Genomic DNA, 17,353 nt, shown 5'->3' with positions numbered 1-17,353 from the left:
AAAATGTTTTATACGTTTGATTTTATTTTTAAATTCTCATTTGAATATGCTTTACATTGTATTTTAATTTTAGATGATAGGTTTTTTAAACATTTATTTTAAAATTTAAGTTTATATTTTTTATTAATATTATCTTTAATATTTTTTTGAATTTCTTTTGGCATTTTTCTGAATTTTTTGACTTCTTTTTAGCATTTTTTTTTTTGTATTTATGCGCCTTGCTTCAGAAAGGTGCACACCTCGCCTTGCGCCTCAGGTGCAAATTGACCACTGCACCTTTTTTGCGCCTTGCGCTTTTAAAACACTGGGTAAACAAAAGGTTTAGTACCTTGAATCAGAAGTTTGGCTCCCCTTGATAAGCCTTCAAGAAGACCCAGCACAGGTCTAATACCACAAGTCTGTGACACCAAATTCCAAGTACAAATGTACAATGCCTTTTCCATTATTTGCAGCATCAAAAAAGAATGAACACACCCGGGATTTCAGGCTTATTGGATTGGACTTGTTGGCTTTGCAGAGTTCAGTAACAGTAGCAACAACGTGATCCTGCAAACCCATAATCATATAAGATGTTGCAGAAAATCTGCATTTCCTAATTTTAAATAAAACAAGCTATACTCCCAATATAATTTGGAACTTATCTTCTTTTACATTTACCCCAGGAATGAGAATGGAATCAATGGAACTTACCGGTCTACCTACTGTTTTTTTTTTTTTCAAAAGTTATTAGATTAAGATACCTAGTGTTTTCTGAATAAGTTATGATGTTTCAGATATTAAGAAGCAAAATATCTATCTCATAATGAAATTAAAGCTAACTTACCAATCTATTATCTTTCTGTCTTCCAAATTCCATCAATAAAGTGAGAAACCTCTTAGAGAAAACCCAAAGAAACTTTCTTCAGGATGGAGGGGAGAATAGAAACCACTTGGTAAGTTGGGACCAAGTGAGTAAGTCGAAGGAAGGAGGATTGGGAGTAGGGCATTTAAAAGAGAAAAATACCCCTCTCTTGAGCAAATGGCTATGGAGATTCCCCATAGAGTGCAATGCTCTTTGGGCAGCTGTCATCTCTAGCAAATATGGAACAAGTACAAACGAGTGGGACAGTAATCTTCATTTGTACCAGGAAAAGAACACAAATCCTTGGAAAGGTATAGCCTCTTCACACTCTTCTTTCCTTCCTTTCATTACACTTAAAGTCGGAAATGGTAATAAAGTAAAATTCTGGAAAGATCTCTGGTGGGGGAACACCACTCTAGCAGAACCCTTCCCTAGAATCTTCAATCTTTCCTTAGACCAAGAATCAACTGTCTCCTCTTGTATCCTAGATATACCTGCCAATTACAACTTGACCCCGAACCTGAGAAGACCCCTAAGGGGCACTGAGATTTCAGACCTCTTGAACCTCTTTCATACCATTAAAGAAGTCTACACTTCCCCTCATTCCATTGACACCCGAGTTTGGACCCTCGACCTAAATGGTGATTTCTCTTCCCAAATCTATGTTCAAGGCTCTAACTGCAGGTGAATATAGTTCCTCTTTCCCTTTCAAGAAGATCTGGAGCAGTCATATTCAGCTAAGAGTTTGCTTCTTTGTTTGGGAAGCGTGCCTACAGAGAATAAATACTTGTGACCTTCTTCAGAAAAAAAGTCTGGGAAGATCATATATTTCTCCTCATGCATGTGTGCTTTGCCTAAGAGAAGGTGAATCAGCTGATCACCTACTTATTCATTGCAATTTCTCTCAAAAGATTTGGTGGCATTTCTTAAACCTGACTGGATACAGTTGGGTCTTTCCAAAGCATATTCAGGAGTTTCTCCATCAGTGGCATGGTTCAGGCTTGAGCAGAAGAGGTAAAGTGTACTGGCAAACTGTGTTACATGCAGTATTGTGGGGAATTTGGGAGGAAAGAAACAGGTACTTATTTGACAACAAAATCAGATCTCTTGAAGAACTAATCTCAGATATCTCCTTTCATTGCAATTTCTGGACTGCTAATTCTGAACTGTTCCAAGGGCTCTCTCTCAATGACCTTAACAGAAATATCCAAAGGATCTTGTTTCTTCCAACCTACCCTCAACCAATCTAGAGACTAAAAATATCGCATAATGAAGGAGGGATGACTTTAAGCTTTGATGGAAGTGCTGTAGGCAATCCTGGTGTAGCTGGGATAGGGGGTATTTTGAGGGATGATCTGGGTAATATCTGCTGGGTTTTTAGTGGCCCAATAGGTAATGCTGATTCAACAAAGGCTGAAGTTATGGCTGCTCTCACTGGAATCAGAATAATAAAAAGATTGGGCATTCAGAACCTATCCATTGTAGGAGATTCTGCTAACACTATAAAATGGGTGAAAGTCAAGGAGGGGGGGCCTTGGAGGTTCAGTCATCATCTGGCTGAGGCAAGAGACTCCTTGGAAAATATAAACGCAAACCTGCTGTGGATACCGAGGGAGTTGAATCATATTGCAGATGGATTAGCTAAAATTGGAGCAAGACTAGAAAATCTGTACAGCAACAGGCTTCCCCCCTTGTAATTTTTCTTTTTTTCTGTTCGAGTTTTCTTTCTTCTGTACAGTACATCTGCTCATGTACTTCCTGCTATTTTTAATGAAATCTGGTTAACCTTTTCTCATAAAAAAAAAAATTGTCAGATGTTATTTTTAGATACAAACCATTGACATCCTATTATTATCACAAGAGGTAGACACATGCTGCTAAGATCATCATACCTGTAAGTATGCAGAATCTTCAGGCATAGGAAGCTCATAGAAATGTGCAATATATGCCTGAGGGGCTAAATGAGCACCACGCATTGCTATATCCTTTTGGGGAGCCAGGGTCAAGTTTGAGACATCAGAAGCCTCAGTTTTAGATGCAACCAAGAGGAGAAAGACCTCTTCCTTCACTACAATTTAGCCTACTCTTAGTAGACTAGAATGTTCAATATGTTCTGGTACTCATACCTCTTTCCAGAGACAGTGATGCAGCTCTTAGAGGGTTGGCAGTCTCTGGTTTTAGCAGGAAAAGCAAGCTGTTATGAGAGATGATTCCTGCAATTGTTTTCTGGGCTATATGGAGAGAAAGGAACAGGCGGATTTTTGAAATAAATTCTGTGAGGATACTATGGTGGTGAGGAAAATTATAGGAATGTGGATCTCTACGTTGACTTTAAACACTAAGGGAAGGCATTTCAATACTGTTTTCTCAACAGGAGCCTTTTGATTTTGTAATTAGTTTTTTTGAAGATCTTTTTGTATATCCCCCAACATACAGTTCCTTGTTGCAAATCTTCTAATATTAATAGAATTCTTACTTGATGTTTTCTACAAAATAAAAAGGCATACAGATGTAAGCATGAGACTTTCTGTCTCCCTCTTATAACAGCTAGAGAAATTTATGTTTTCTGGGTTTGTGAATAGTCGTGATCATTAGATGAGAAGTCAGGTGCATTAAGATGATAAGACACCAAATGATATGGCTCATAGATGATGTAAGAATTCACTGTCCATCACATCATTACGAGAACTGTGAACTGTCACCATATAAATAAATAATTGTTGGAACCACAACAAAGCCAAGTCCCCATATATATCGAGGCTTTTCATCTTAGCCAAATGAGATAGCAATACCATTCTTGCATTGAATATTTAATATATGATTCTCATTCAATAAGAGAGAAAATAACATTTTCAAAATTCTCATTCATTTGAAGCATTTCAGCACCTCAAACTCAAGCAAGGGTCAGAAGTAATTTCAAAATTGTAGGAATGGAAGCACAAGAATCCCTTTCTTGAAGCTTCTGAACAAGAAATTGTAAGCGGCGATGCTTTTGTATGATTGGCAACCAAGTATCAGAAGTCAGAAAACTAACCCACACTAGGCCAACTGTTGCACTAGGCCAACATTTTTCTAAGCTTCTACTGTAGCTAAGCTATCACCTAGATAGCTGGCTGATCTTGGAGTTTCAAGAGAATGAGATGTCCACCCTCTTTGTTAAGAATATTCTCTTGATGTGTCCAAGGGCCCATGGATAGGGGTGATCATTTCAGCCCGGCCAGCCTGGAATGATCATTTCAGCCCGGCCAGCCTGGAAATTCCAGGCTTGGGCCTAGGCTGTGTTCAGGCCCGGCCCAGGCCCGGGCGCGCATAATGTGTTTTATACATAATTTGTACATACATACATACATACATATATATGTTATTTCATGTTACATTATATATTTTATGTATAAATATTATAATATGACACTTATAATATGTATTATATATTTATACGTAATATTTTAAATTATATAATGTATAAAATAAAATTATATTCCAATTAAAATAAAAAAATTATATATGTAATACTTATATATATATATATATATAGAAAACATAGGCCGGAATCAGGCCTGGCCCAGCCCAGGCCCGAGCTTATCTTTCAGGCCCGGAACACCCCTAAGCCCTTACGCTCTTCCCATTAAGCATCCATAAAACTTGGCTTTACCGGACCATGTAGCAGGTGGTGGATGGAGGGGTCCAATCTCTTATCACCAGTTGTCCACGTCCAAAGGAGGTGATGGTGTTGCATCCTTGTGAATACATTAATAGAGACTCCCTGAATTCCCCCCCTCAAAACTGAACTTCCACCGACAATATGAAAATGTATGTGAGGTAGTAATTGTATCATTGTATGTTGCTTTTGTTTGAATTTATAACTAGGAAATACATAAGAACGTTTGGATTTAAAAGGAAGGGCTAAATCAGGGTTTGCTGGAATCAATTTATAACTCCATGCAATGACATAACATCAACATTCAAGAAGTATATATATTAAATGTTAAGCGCCAAAAATTTGAATGATCATCTGACACCAAATTCTCAATTTTTCATGTCTGAGTAGTTTATTGATAGAGTTTGGAATTCCATATTAAATTTTTATCACTGAGAAAGAAGACAAAAAAAAACGTCGAAAGATGCATCCAACCTCTTTCATGGTGATCAATTACATAGGTATTTCAGTTGGAAGGAATCAAAGATATTTAGTTAAGATTCTTTGAAAGATTGATGAGAGAAAACAAGCACAAGGAATGAGGAAGGACATTATAAAGCAATCATGAGGTGAAATGTGCTTTGTCACATCTTGTCCTACCGATATTCATCAAATTGTTTTTGTGGAACCAGGATCCTGGCTTCATAGGTCCCACACCTTTATAAATAAGTGTAGATTCATAATCAGGAATGAGGAAGGACAAAGTATGCCTGCATCAGATATGGTCAATTCTAACCTCTATCTTATTAATTGGAATTTAAGCTAATTGAAAACTTTAACAATCAATGAAAAAGGAAAAAGAATGAGCATTCAGAATTTATGGGGATTTTATCTGACCTGAACAAGTTTGTCATTTTGTGGTAGCCTCAATATGTTTCTGTACTTGAGCAAAAGCAGAGAGCATCGCAGACCGCATATTTGCAATTTTTACAAGTGTCTCCAGTGCTGCAGAAAGTGCAAATTTCTTAATATATGCATCTTATGACATACAAGTTTTTAAGTTCTCACAGAATCTAAACCTATGATCAAAGAATATCCAGGAACCACATTGATTCCACATGGAAATCAGTAATGTATTGTAAAAGTCAAGAAAAGTGATATATTAAAATAAACCAAGAGATAATACAGAAGCTACAATAAGATAAAATGAGCAAAAAGACCAAGACAACTAAACTGGAAGTGAATGACCCCAATGCATCTCATTCCAACCAAAGACGGGAACAGTCACCTTGGACACCAAAAACATATCCCCCAAAATGCATTTTTTATTCATGTGGCATGGAGAATAAAACTCAATGTCTAGGAAATTTGAAAGATAAAACCAGAATACATTCTAATCATGTGGTTTCATACATTGCTCCTTTTTCTTTTTGCCATTTATTATGTGCTTCCATACTAATAACCACATAAACATCAGAACTACCCCATAAGCTTGAGCAAAACCAGCAATAGGTTTTCCTACTTACTCTAAGCCTTTCATTCAATTTAATAACCGATTTCAACCCGACGATTAATTAAATTATATCCAACTTCCACGTTTTAAAAAAATTAGGTTAAACTATCATTCTACCTATTTTGACTTGGACAAATTGTCCTACAGTATAATGTGGCACAAGTATTATGACAAAGGAGGTGAATGAGTTTGACATTAACGAGTTCATTGAAAGAAAAAAGAAGAAAAAGAAAAAGCTTATGGTCTCACTACTATTTAATGTTATGAAGAGAGAGAGAGAGAGTATCAAAATGATTAAAATACTCTTTATATTTTAGAAGATGACAAAGTGGGATTACTCCACTCATTCATTATCAGTTTGAATTAAATATTGTGGCCATTTTCTGAAGCCTTTTAACCTTAAGTGGGTATTTCCCTCACTGGTAACACATTATCTGGGCGGGACGTCCCTCCATCTCTTTTCTTGTCTGTTGAGTTGATATTCTGATCTTATCTGTTTGTTGTCTTTTCATTTGGTGGGGTTCTTTTCCTTATTGAACAGCCTCTCACTACAAATGGGGATTTCTTGAAGCTTTTGCATATCCAATGGTTTAATGTTTACCAATTTAATGCCTTACTTTTGTAAAAGGAAAAAGTGGGGTTACACTCGTCCAAAACAAAAAGGATATAGTGGATTCCTCACTATATAGAAAACCATGTTTATTTTCATGCAGCAAAGTATTAATATTATCTTAACCTGTCTCGAATGAAAGTTGGGCAGCTCGGAGCTTTGGAGAAACCAAAGTTCCAAATACTGATAGTGATTTGAAACGCTCCTTTTGTACCTGAAAAGAGAAGATAGTAGTTAAGCAATGATTTCATTTATACCTTAACTTGTTCAATTTTTAATATTTTAATTGTAATCCAGGTTCTTCCATTGTCCTTTCAGTATTCAGACACCTACATCATCTATATTAATTAACTTAGTCAAGATGCATTTTGAGATCTTTCATGGGCCACTTACTTGATCTTCAACTTTGGGAGAAGGTGTGGACCTTGCTGAGTATTCCTCCTGCAGTTCTATAGGCAACGCAAAATGAGGAGGAAAGACGGGAAAATCATTAAAGAATAACAATGAAACTAACTAGAAAAAGGACATCAAGGAACCAATTTGATGGGTTAGGAGTATGACCCCACAATGGTATTCAGGTACATGTGATGCATACCAGATCTCCTGTGCCAGATATTGAGCCACATACTTCCCTTACCACAGAATAGTGCTATAATTGTCCCATCTAATAAGCATTCTCTGCTTGACATAAGAATAAAAGATTTGATGACCAGTTCATCATATCTGGTCTATATTTGTAAAGGAGATCTCTTAGGTCACCAACATATAGCAGTGTTTTCCCCTACATGCTTGTTACGTGTACTGCTATGATGTTGCCATAGGCCAACCGTTATTCTTTCATTTTTGCAGTACCTACTTTAGAAAATCTCATTAATAAAAGAATATGCCATAAAAGGGTAGCATATACCAGAATGTGGGGATGAACCTCGATGTCGTAGCTCAGAACTACTAGACTGCTCCATATCCTGTTTATCAATCTCTATTTCCCCTGTGCAACATCTTCCACTGTCTGAAGATGACCATTTGTAAAGAACAAAATGTGGTTGTTCTTCCATGGCACCAGCTAAAAATAGTGCATATATCACAAAGTTACTTCGATAAAAATAATAATAACAACAACAACAATAATAATAATAATAAAACTATGTTAAAAGTTAAGGGAAAAGAGGCAAGTCCTTGTCAATAAGAAGATTTTTCTTTCTTTGACTAGTATGTGTGCATGAGAGAGAGAGGAAAGAAATGAAAGAAGAAAAGACACAAACTTAATTTGGCAAGAAGAATATTTTTCAGGACTTCAACAAGAGGCTCCATATTAGTTTATGCTTATAGGCAGCAGGCAGAAGCATTAAGGGAGAACCACAATCAACAAAAAATACTCTCTTTTTTTTTTTGATAAATTAAAAAAAAATACTCTCATTAGGGCAACCCTATGAGGAAGATCTCACCCCCCCCTTGTGTTTTCCATAAACGTGACAGATGTAGGTTGGGGTAACTACCAACCAACAATCTTTGTGGAAATTTTGAGCAAATCAGATGATTAAACATATCAAAACCTATTGCATTCTTTTGAGAAGGAAGCCAGCTAATATAAGATTTTGCATTTTGTATGGCCGAGATGATCAAGTTTGACCTGGAAGAATCCTTAGTGGGAGGGCTCACTTAGAGATCTCAGTGTGCAATGTATGGAATTGCAAGAAAGCAGTTTTTTGCTTCTATTCAGGTGCAAGGACTTCTGTCTTTTATATGTTTCTAGATTTCCCCTATATGTGAGGCCTCCTAAATCAGTCAAATCATGTGGCTTCTCTAATGACTGTGTCCAGAACCCCAAAGCAGTAATATCCATCTTGCATAGGTTGTAAATAAGTCACCACCCTCAATACAATGAAGTCCTAAGCAAGCTCAGAATTCAGCAAGTACTTATAGCAGAGAAGAATCACCATCTTGTTGAGCCACGTGCAATGTGGTTGCAGCAGAGTGTGATTTGAGGTCAAACAACGCACTAGTGACACGTGATACACCCATGGAATGTCGAGCACTGGCAAGGTCAATCCACCCCTGTACAAAAATATCTTATAAAAGCAATTTTTGGTAGTAGAAAATAATATAACAATTATTTGTATTTTATGTTACCCAACAAATCATGAAAAAATAGTAAAGTGCTTTTCTGCATGTCTGTACTATATAACTTTTATTCAATTTAGAACAAAAAGGTACATATGTACAATATCCCTTTTAGAGAGAGAGCATCCGCTATCTCTGCTCTTTTTTCAGCTACAGATTGCACCCAAAACATTTATTCTCTCCCCACCACTTGCTTAGTTAATTTATCTGCCATGCTGTTAGCTACCCTCTTTACCCATCTAATTCTCACTTCAATTTTTTCAGTCAGCCACTAGAATTTTTTTTTTCATTTCTATATTGTCATAATGTGGCCACTCAATGCTGTAGCCATCCTGTTACCAACCCTGAATCTGAAAGCACCATAAATCAAATACAAGAGAATTCCCATTGTATAGATAGTTCAAATAAGATAAGAAATAGAGTAAGAAAGCACCATAAATCAAACACAAGAAAAGAATCAATGGAAACACACAAGATGGAGCAAACATCAAACAAATAAAGAGCCATTAAGACAGAGAGTAAATCAGACATGGAGTATAACCATGTCAAAACCAAAACTCTACATAATAAGAGAAGAAATGATATTCTACACTATCTTGTATGTAATTAGATAATATTAGAAAGAGAAGAAAGAAAAAGAAAAGATAAGTTAAATTGGCCATGATATTTTTCTAGCAATTAGGATAATAAAAAAGAAGAGAATGTTACGACCATTCCAGTCCACTCGAACCCAGGCCCAGCAACCCACAATGGATCCAGAGAGAAGCCACCCATTTCATGCCGGTTCGTTAGAAGATAGAGGGGACCACCAGCCGTTACAGATGATTCAGTGCCAGAGTTGGTTATGCCTGCCATGAGAATATCTGATCCTCATGATTAGCTCAGTAGGCCATTATATAAGGCCAGCAATCTGCAATTGTGTAATAAAGAAATATAGAAATAAACTTCTTCTTCCCTTCCTATCTTCTCTATTCAAGGAGGTAATCTCCCTCGAAGAGACTACCGAGGTAGGTGGTACCTACCAGAGAACATGCTGAAATCTTAAACAAACTAATTACAACTACATATCTTTGGTTGTAGCCTCTTTTCAAATACTTCAAGAGCTGATGGGAATGTTTCTGACAGTTGAAAACATGAAACTCCAGTAGGAGGGGCAGATTTCCTTCGATTCTTGGCTCAATGAATCCAAAAATAATGCCAAAGATGTTCCCAACTCTTCTTCTCTTCTTCCTTTCTTCTCTTTCCTTCTCACTTTTTCTTCTCTCTTCCATAGTTGTGACCAAACTCTAGAGTATGGTTCAAAGTATCGAAGCGTATCGGCCCGTATCGGCCGATACGGATCGTTCCGGGACCCCTCCGATACACCCACTCGGGGGTCTGACTGGTTCAGGGAGTGGAGGAGACCTAAACCGGCCCCCCTGAACCTGCTTCGAAAAAAATAAATAAAACATAAAAAAAGGGTATCAATTCACCCGATATGCCCATACCGGCGTATCGGGCGTATCGATATTTTGAACCTTGCTCTAGAGGATTTTCCTTCTTGTTGAAAACGTAAGGAAAGAAGAATGGATGAAGGAGAAAGGATTGGAGAAGGGGGATTCAGTTTTAGAGTGTTGGGAGGGTTTTTGGAAGGATAGAGGCTAAGAGAGAAGGGAGAGATGTTAGAGTTTGGTTGGGGCATCTCTTTTAGAGGAGAATAGGACTGGTTCGAACAAGAGAAAGAGGAGGGAGATTAGCTTATTGTTTTGTTTGAATATGCTTAGGAAAGTGGGGGTTTGTTTCTATTTTTTTGCTAGAGAGCTCAAAAGGAAGGAAAGGGTTTCTTTTATAAGGAAAGTCAGAGGTAAGCTTGAAATTTCTTAAGAAGGTGGGGGCGCCCTAGGGTTCTCAAAAGAGGGTGCCCTATCTAATGTGGAGATTTAAAGATCGTTTTGTTTTTTTTTTTCCTATCAATAACTGAATCAAATTTATTCAATAATAAGAAAATTAGTACAACTGAGGAGAAAGAATGGGGAAGGGATAAACTCTCTTACCCCTCCCCAAATGAAAATTGCAACACAGCCCAGAATAAACTATTTCTCCCCACCCCTTGGTTAGCGGGTGAATCAGCATAGCACTACCATCCAGCCTCCTCATCTTTCTGGAGATAGCTTATTACCAACTTCAAATCACCCTCAATTAACAGCTTCCTAATGTTCAGCTCCTTAGCCTTTTGAATCCCTTCCATAACTGCCAGAATTATAGCCCTTAGAGTCCCCAATTCCAATTGGACCCGAAAAACATGCAATGACAATTCCTTCCTCATTCCTGAACACTCCTCCAATGCCAGACAGGCCCAGATTGCTTTCACTACTACCATCAAAATTAAGCTTAACACCTCTATGGGGTGGGGACCACATAGGTCTGACCACCACCCTAAGGGGGAAGAACTAACAGCCTCTCCATTTTCTCAGCAGCTCACCCTTAGAAGCATCCTCGAATAGCTCTGACGACTTCACCCAATGGATCACCTTGATGGAAATAGCTTCAATAATAGTTTCTCTGCTTCACTCTTTACCAAGAAATATATGCTGGTTCCTTTCTTCCTGAATTGTCCAACACACTGCTGCCCTTGTGCACCTCCAAAGCAATCTTCCCCTCTTCTTTGGCCAACTTACAAAAGTAGGAGCAGACAAGCTTTGTACATTAGTGGAGAGTTCCACCTGCACCCAAACAAGAAAAGAACCATTCCCAAATTGAAATAGAAAAAGAGCAAGAGATAAATAAGGGATAACAATTCTCATCCTTAACTTTGCAAAGAAGGCACCAATGGGGGGAGAGGCACCAAGTAGGTCTTTTTCTTTGCAGTAGTTCACAAGTATTAATTCTTTCCAGATACAATTCCTAGCACCAACCACCCTCCCTAGGAGGAATAGGTGAACTGCAAATCTCTTCAAAGGGGAAGGAAGGACTCCGATATCCCTTGGCTGGATAAGGGCTGAAAAGAAGGAACTACAGGTGAGAGAACTATAAGGTCATAGAGTCCATATTCTCATATCCCTTTTACCTGCATCTAAAAACACACTTCCAATCTTTGTAGAAGACTTGTGACATTGTTCACTTTATAATCATGGGCTATCCAAGGGTTGGGGCATTGACATGTGTTAGGGGTTTTGTTGTGAATTTAAAAAGTGGGGGGAGGGGAGAGTTTAAGAGGGAGGACTCACAAAGTAATTATGTGGAATGTGTAAAGGCATGGAACGAATGGAATTCATGGATATTAAAACCCTAGATAGTTAGGGTGTGCTCTAGGTCCTAGGGGGAATGAATGGGATTCATGGAAAATTAAATGTCAGCCCCCTATGGAGATCATAAGGGTGAAGATTAAAACCCTAGATAGTTAGGGTGTGCTCTAGGTCCTAGGGGGAACCAATGGGATTCATGGAAATGGAATCTTGAGTTTTTACAAGGATAAGCGGGTATTTTCACACATAAAATTTATGAAAGGGTATTTAGGTGGGGCCGAGTCATTTGGAGGGGGAATGAGGCGTTGGGAGTATCTAGATCTCAAGGATACGGAATATCTAGTGCTTTAACCGACGAGTTTGCACTGTTTAAAATCTTTTTTGATTAAGGGGTAAAATGGGGGATTTTGCGTTAAATTTCATAGGAGGATATTAGTAAGTTGCTGGTGGAAGGAGACTCTCAACTGACTGTTAGTTGGTTGCAGAAGGAAGAGTCTAGACTGTGGAAGTCCTCAAATGAAAGAAAGAAAATCAAGCAGATAACTCAGAATATGATTGTAAGGGTTCAATGGGCCAAGAGGAGCACTAATTCCATGGCTGACACCTTGGCTAAACAGGGGGTGGGAAGACCTAATTTCTTCTGGGCTATATTGTAATAGGTGTTTTCAGTTCTGTAAGTGAGGGTTAAGATATCTTACCCCTCCAATCTGGTTGTAATTTCCTTATATTTTTAATAAAATTACTGTTATTGATGAAAGAAAAATTCATAGGAGGATAATCAAGAACCCTAAAAAGGTGACAGTGGGATTTGATAGTCTTGGGAGACATGTCACAACGAGACTCATTGATTTAGATGATTGTAATTAATGATAGCCATCAAATTGGAGTCTTTTCCAATAGGAAGGGTAAAATGGGGATTTTAGGTCTAAAATTTGATGAAAGGATGATCAGGAGTCTAAGAGTCTTAGAAGAGGAATGGTGAGGTTTCAGATCTTAGGGATTGTACCACAGAGAGGATCTGTGATTTTGAGAGTTGAGGCTAATGAAAGCTATTGAATTGGAATCTTTCCTATATAAGGGGTAAAATGGGGATTTTAGGACTGAAATTTGGCAGAGGGTGATCAAGCGATGTAAAAATGTAATGATAGGGTTTCGAGGTCTTAAGAAATGTGCCATGAAGAGGATGTTTGATTTTGAGAGTTGTAGCTAAGAAGAGCAATTAGATTAGAATTTTTTCCTATAAGAAGAGTAAAATGAGGATTTTAGGTCTAAAACTTGGCGGATGAGTGATTAGGAGGTGTAAAAGGGCAATGGTAGGGCTTCAAGGTCTTTGGGGTTATGCCGCAGGGATAATCTTTGATTTTGAGGGTTGATATTAATAAAAGCTATCAAATCAAAATATTTTCTATAAGAATGGTAAAATTGGGATTTTTTGTCTAATATTTGATGGAAGGTTGATCGGGAGTCTTAGAAAGGGAATGGTAAGGAGAGTCGTCATATCTTTTGTGTAAGGGGTAAAATGGGGATTTCAGGTCTGAAATTTGACAGATGTGTGACCAAGAGGTGTAAAAAGGTAATGCAAGGAACAAAATTTCATCACGTATCGCCCGATATGCATCGTATCGGAGCCTTCCCGATACGCCCCTACAGGGGGTGTTTCAGGTCAGCAAGTGGTTCAGAGGGTGGACCAGCCTTAAACTGTCCCCTCTGAACTAGTTTTGAAAAAAAAAAATTAAAAAAATACCAATATGCCCTACTAGCGTATCGCCCTATATCGCTATTTTGAACCTTGAGGTAATGGTAAGCTACAGCTAATGAAAATTGTCAGATTGGAATCTTTTTTTGGAGTGGTAAAATGGGGATTTGGGGGTTAAAAACTTTACAAATGGTTATCCAAAGATGTTTAAAAGTGATCGGTGATGTTTGATGTGTCAATGGTCAAATTATCGTGAGGAATTTCTGGTCCGAAGGTTTCCGCCAATCAGGATGATTAAAATGGAATCTTTGTTTAATAGAGGGTCAAAAGACAATAAGATGGGGGTGAAACCTAGTAGATGGGGATCTAACGGTATTTAGAGACTTTTCATGAAGTTTGATTGGTCTTGAATTGGTATTAAGGGGCTAGATCTCAAAATTGATGGTTTCGGTTGTTGAGGAATGTCAGAATGGAATCTAAGCTTGATGATAGGTGAAATGACAACAAGATACAAAACTTGGCAAATGGTTGATAAGGAATATGATTGTTACTGTACAGTGGGTGAGGGGAACAGCTAATGCCTTCACTAATAGCTTGACAAAACAGGGCACAACTCGGGAAACACTATTTTGGGTTAAGTTGTAATTTTGTATTAGTACACATGTACATTTTGCTTTAGATTCTATGCTTTAAGATTTTATGTGCTTCATGTTTGGATAGGTAGCATCTCATGCCTTCCCAAGGGACTGATTATGTAATTTCTTTCTGATTTAATGGAAATATGGTATTTTATCTATCAAAAAAAAAAGGTTGATTGTGGTCCAAGGAATGAAATGAGTCATCGATAAGGTTGTTTGTGGTGCAAGAAGTGGGTTGGAGAAGGGACTGACCAAAAATTAGGCGTTGACACAGAGTACCAAGACCAAAACAATGCCTATTTTCTTCCTAGGTCGTAATGTTACCCTTGCTGTTTAAACCATTTTATTTAAGTCATAAAATGTGAATTGCCAAGAAATTTTAGGCATCATCACACATATACTTGAAGAGAAAATAATGAAGACAGAGTTGAAGATCACCATTTTCAGTAAAAGCTACATTAGTCAACATTTTTTTGATGAATAATAGTAAAACTTTATTAATTCAGAACCTGATTTAGAAGTGTAATTTCGTACAACCCATGGAGAGGCGAGAGCTGCAGCCCCTCCTAGAAGCTTACAAGTACACTAAAATAAATTACAGAAATCACAGTTGAGCCCAAAACATTTCTTCCCTGTATACCCCTTGCTTGGCTAACACATCAGCCATAGCATTTGCTGATCTCCCCACCGACTATATAGAAACCAATATATTCCTTGTCAGCCACATGACTTTCTTAATTTCATTCTTGTAGCACCAGATGGTATCCTTAAGATTTTTCAGCCAGCCCATCACTACCTTGGAATCCCCTTCAATTATTAACTGCTCTACCCCCAATTGGTTTGCAGATTGTACCCCTTGTACAGCAGCTAATAGCTCTACCCTAATAGAGTCTCCGAATCCTGAAGGACCCGAGTAAAGCAGAACCAATTTCTCCACTCTTGTTCCTTAGAACAACCCCCATTCCAGAAGGCCTTGGGTTACCCAAGCTACTTCCATCAAAGCTAAGCTTCAGTGAACCGTTAAACAGAGGAGACCACCTTCTAACTATCTTGTTCTTAAAGGAAGAGCACCTTGCTATTGCTAACCAATTTCTCTAAAAATCATTATATGAGAATTGTTGAAATTTTTCCAAAGTCTTCAACCAATGAATTGCCTTATTCAACACACAGGCTTTCAATTCCTAGCTGCTCCTTTTCTTCTCTTGAAAAATCCTAGCATTCCTTTCTTTCCATAGTGTCCAAATTAGGGCCGCTCAGGTGCATCTCCACATAATTCTCCCTCTTTTTGTAGGCCAAGAAAAAGTAGAATGGTAAAAAATCGTGTGAACTTTTGCTGGTAAGCTCCAACTACTCCCAAACAGCGAGAGTAACCAAGCCCATAGGTCAGCAAAAAAAGGGCACGCTATTAGTAGATGGTAACAATCCTCCCCATGAACTCTACAAAGGGTACACCAGTTAGGAGAAATATAGAGGAAAGGTCTTCTCTTTTGTAAGTTATCTATAGTGTTTATTTTCCCATGGTACACTTCCCAATAAAAAGCCATAATCTTTGGGGGAACTGACCTGCACCAATTTTACTTTGTCAGAAAAAGCTGTTAGACAGAAGACTAAGAGATGGACTTAAAGTAAGAAGCACAAGTAAAGGTCCCCTTTGGGCCTAGGAGCCCACACACCCTTTTGTCTGGCCTAGAGGGATCCAAGCAAATATGATTAAGGCAGCCAAGCAAGTTAGAGAGGGATCAATTTCATCATCCTTTAATCCCCTACGAAACCTTAAATCCCAATTAGGATCCATAGGTGTTCCCAAAGATGAGACAAATTTTGAGACCACCTCTTTTTTATACAATGAAATAGAAAATAACATAGGGAATAGGTCCTTTAGAGGGGTGTTTCCTACCTAGATGTCCTCCCAAAATCAAACAACATTGCCAGAACAAACTTCATACCTAACAAACCGGAGAAATTGAGGAAGAGTGTTGTTGATGGCCTTCCAAGGTGCTGCCAAGTTAGCCTGACCTGATACACCAACGTCCCACCCATTCTCTGGACTCCCATGAATGCTTCCCACCAAGCTACATTAGTCAACATTTGAAAAGCCCACTCCCCACTATTGGCATTCTCGGTCCTAAATCATTGTAAGTCAGTTGAATTGCAGTCCTAGTAACATACTATTGGTGTGTCCATACATTATGCCATCCAAAAATCAAAAAAAGGTCGTTTTCCATGCATTATATGTCATGTACTCAATGTTTTCAGTGGTAACCCTCATGTTGGGGCCATAACCAAGCCAATTAATAAAGAAAACAAAAATAAAATTAACTTCAATTCTTCGGGGCTTGGGGATTAGAGGATTCTCCAAAGAAAATGTACTCAAAGATTTTATTAATTGGCCAGAAATATAACCAATTGCAAATCTACCCCATCTCCAAGAAAAAAAAAAAAGCATTGTGTTTCTTTCAACAGCACTGGAGCAAAACAATAAATGAAAGAACAAAAGAAAGTAAACAAATTCCAGTTAAGATAACATGGATGAATTAAAAAATAAAACTAAACCAACAAAATACAAAGAAATTTCATAGCCAAAACAACAAGAACTTAACAATTAATCATAAAACAAAAACAATAAATAATCAAAAACAATGAATCTAAGAGAGTGAGGTAGTGCCAATCTGACCTGGCGAAGGGTCAAAGACAAAGAATCTAAGAGAGTGAGGTAGTCGTCCATTGAATCCAGAAACTGTAAGACACTTTCTTCTTGTTGATGTTCTGCTTCTCCATCTTCTCTCCCATTTTCAAAGCTTCCTTGTCTATTTTGTTGTTCTTCCATCGAGATTTACTAGTAAACCATGTACAGGTTAACAAAATATCCAACACTTGGTTTTTCTCTTAAATGGAGATTAAACAACAAATACACAGAGAAAGATAGGCAGAAATAGAGAGACATAAATGAGGTCACCACTCACCAGTTGAAAAAATAACAACATTACCCCACATGGCCCTTCAACCCAAAAAAAAAAGAAAAGAGGAAGATGAAGACAAGCATTCTCCTCCTCAACCTCGAGTCCTTAACTCC

At 37.9% G+C, this 17,353-nt stretch overlaps 1 protein-coding gene across 4 annotated transcripts in view; it reads right to left on the bottom strand.

Moving 5' to 3' along the window:
- Positions 1–309: 309 nt before the first annotated feature.
- LOC148855353 (uncharacterized) overlaps positions 310–17,353 on the bottom strand; it is a 29,109-nt gene continuing 12,065 nt past the window's right edge. For 2 of the 4 annotated variants that reach the window (XM_088983979.1, XM_088983981.1), the window contains exons 2-8: positions 16,955–17,116; positions 8,539–8,656; positions 7,509–7,664; positions 6,995–7,050; positions 6,728–6,815; positions 5,376–5,483; positions 310–546 (exon numbers count right to left, since the gene is read on the bottom strand). In XM_088983979.1, the coding sequence (XP_088840105.1) occupies positions 5,389–5,483; positions 6,728–6,815; positions 6,995–7,050; positions 7,509–7,664; positions 8,539–8,656; positions 16,955–17,107 (666 nt within the window). In that variant the 5' untranslated portion in view covers positions 17,108–17,116 and the 3' untranslated portion in view covers positions 310–546; positions 5,376–5,388. Of the gene's footprint in view, positions 547–4,791; positions 5,249–5,375; positions 5,484–6,727; positions 6,816–6,994; positions 7,051–7,508; positions 7,665–8,538; positions 8,657–16,954; positions 17,117–17,353 lie in introns of those variants that run through there. The other 2 variants (XM_088983980.1, XM_088983982.1) reach the window with 1 other exon arrangement.

The sequence above is a fragment of the Nelumbo lutea genome, chromosome 4 (assembly GCF_056320005.1).
Source record: "Nelumbo lutea isolate HS-2025 chromosome 4, American lotus-T2T, whole genome shotgun sequence".
In the NCBI taxonomy this organism is placed as follows: Eukaryota; Viridiplantae; Streptophyta; class Magnoliopsida; order Proteales; family Nelumbonaceae; genus Nelumbo; species Nelumbo lutea.
This window is presented reverse-complemented; position numbering and strand designations above follow the sequence as displayed.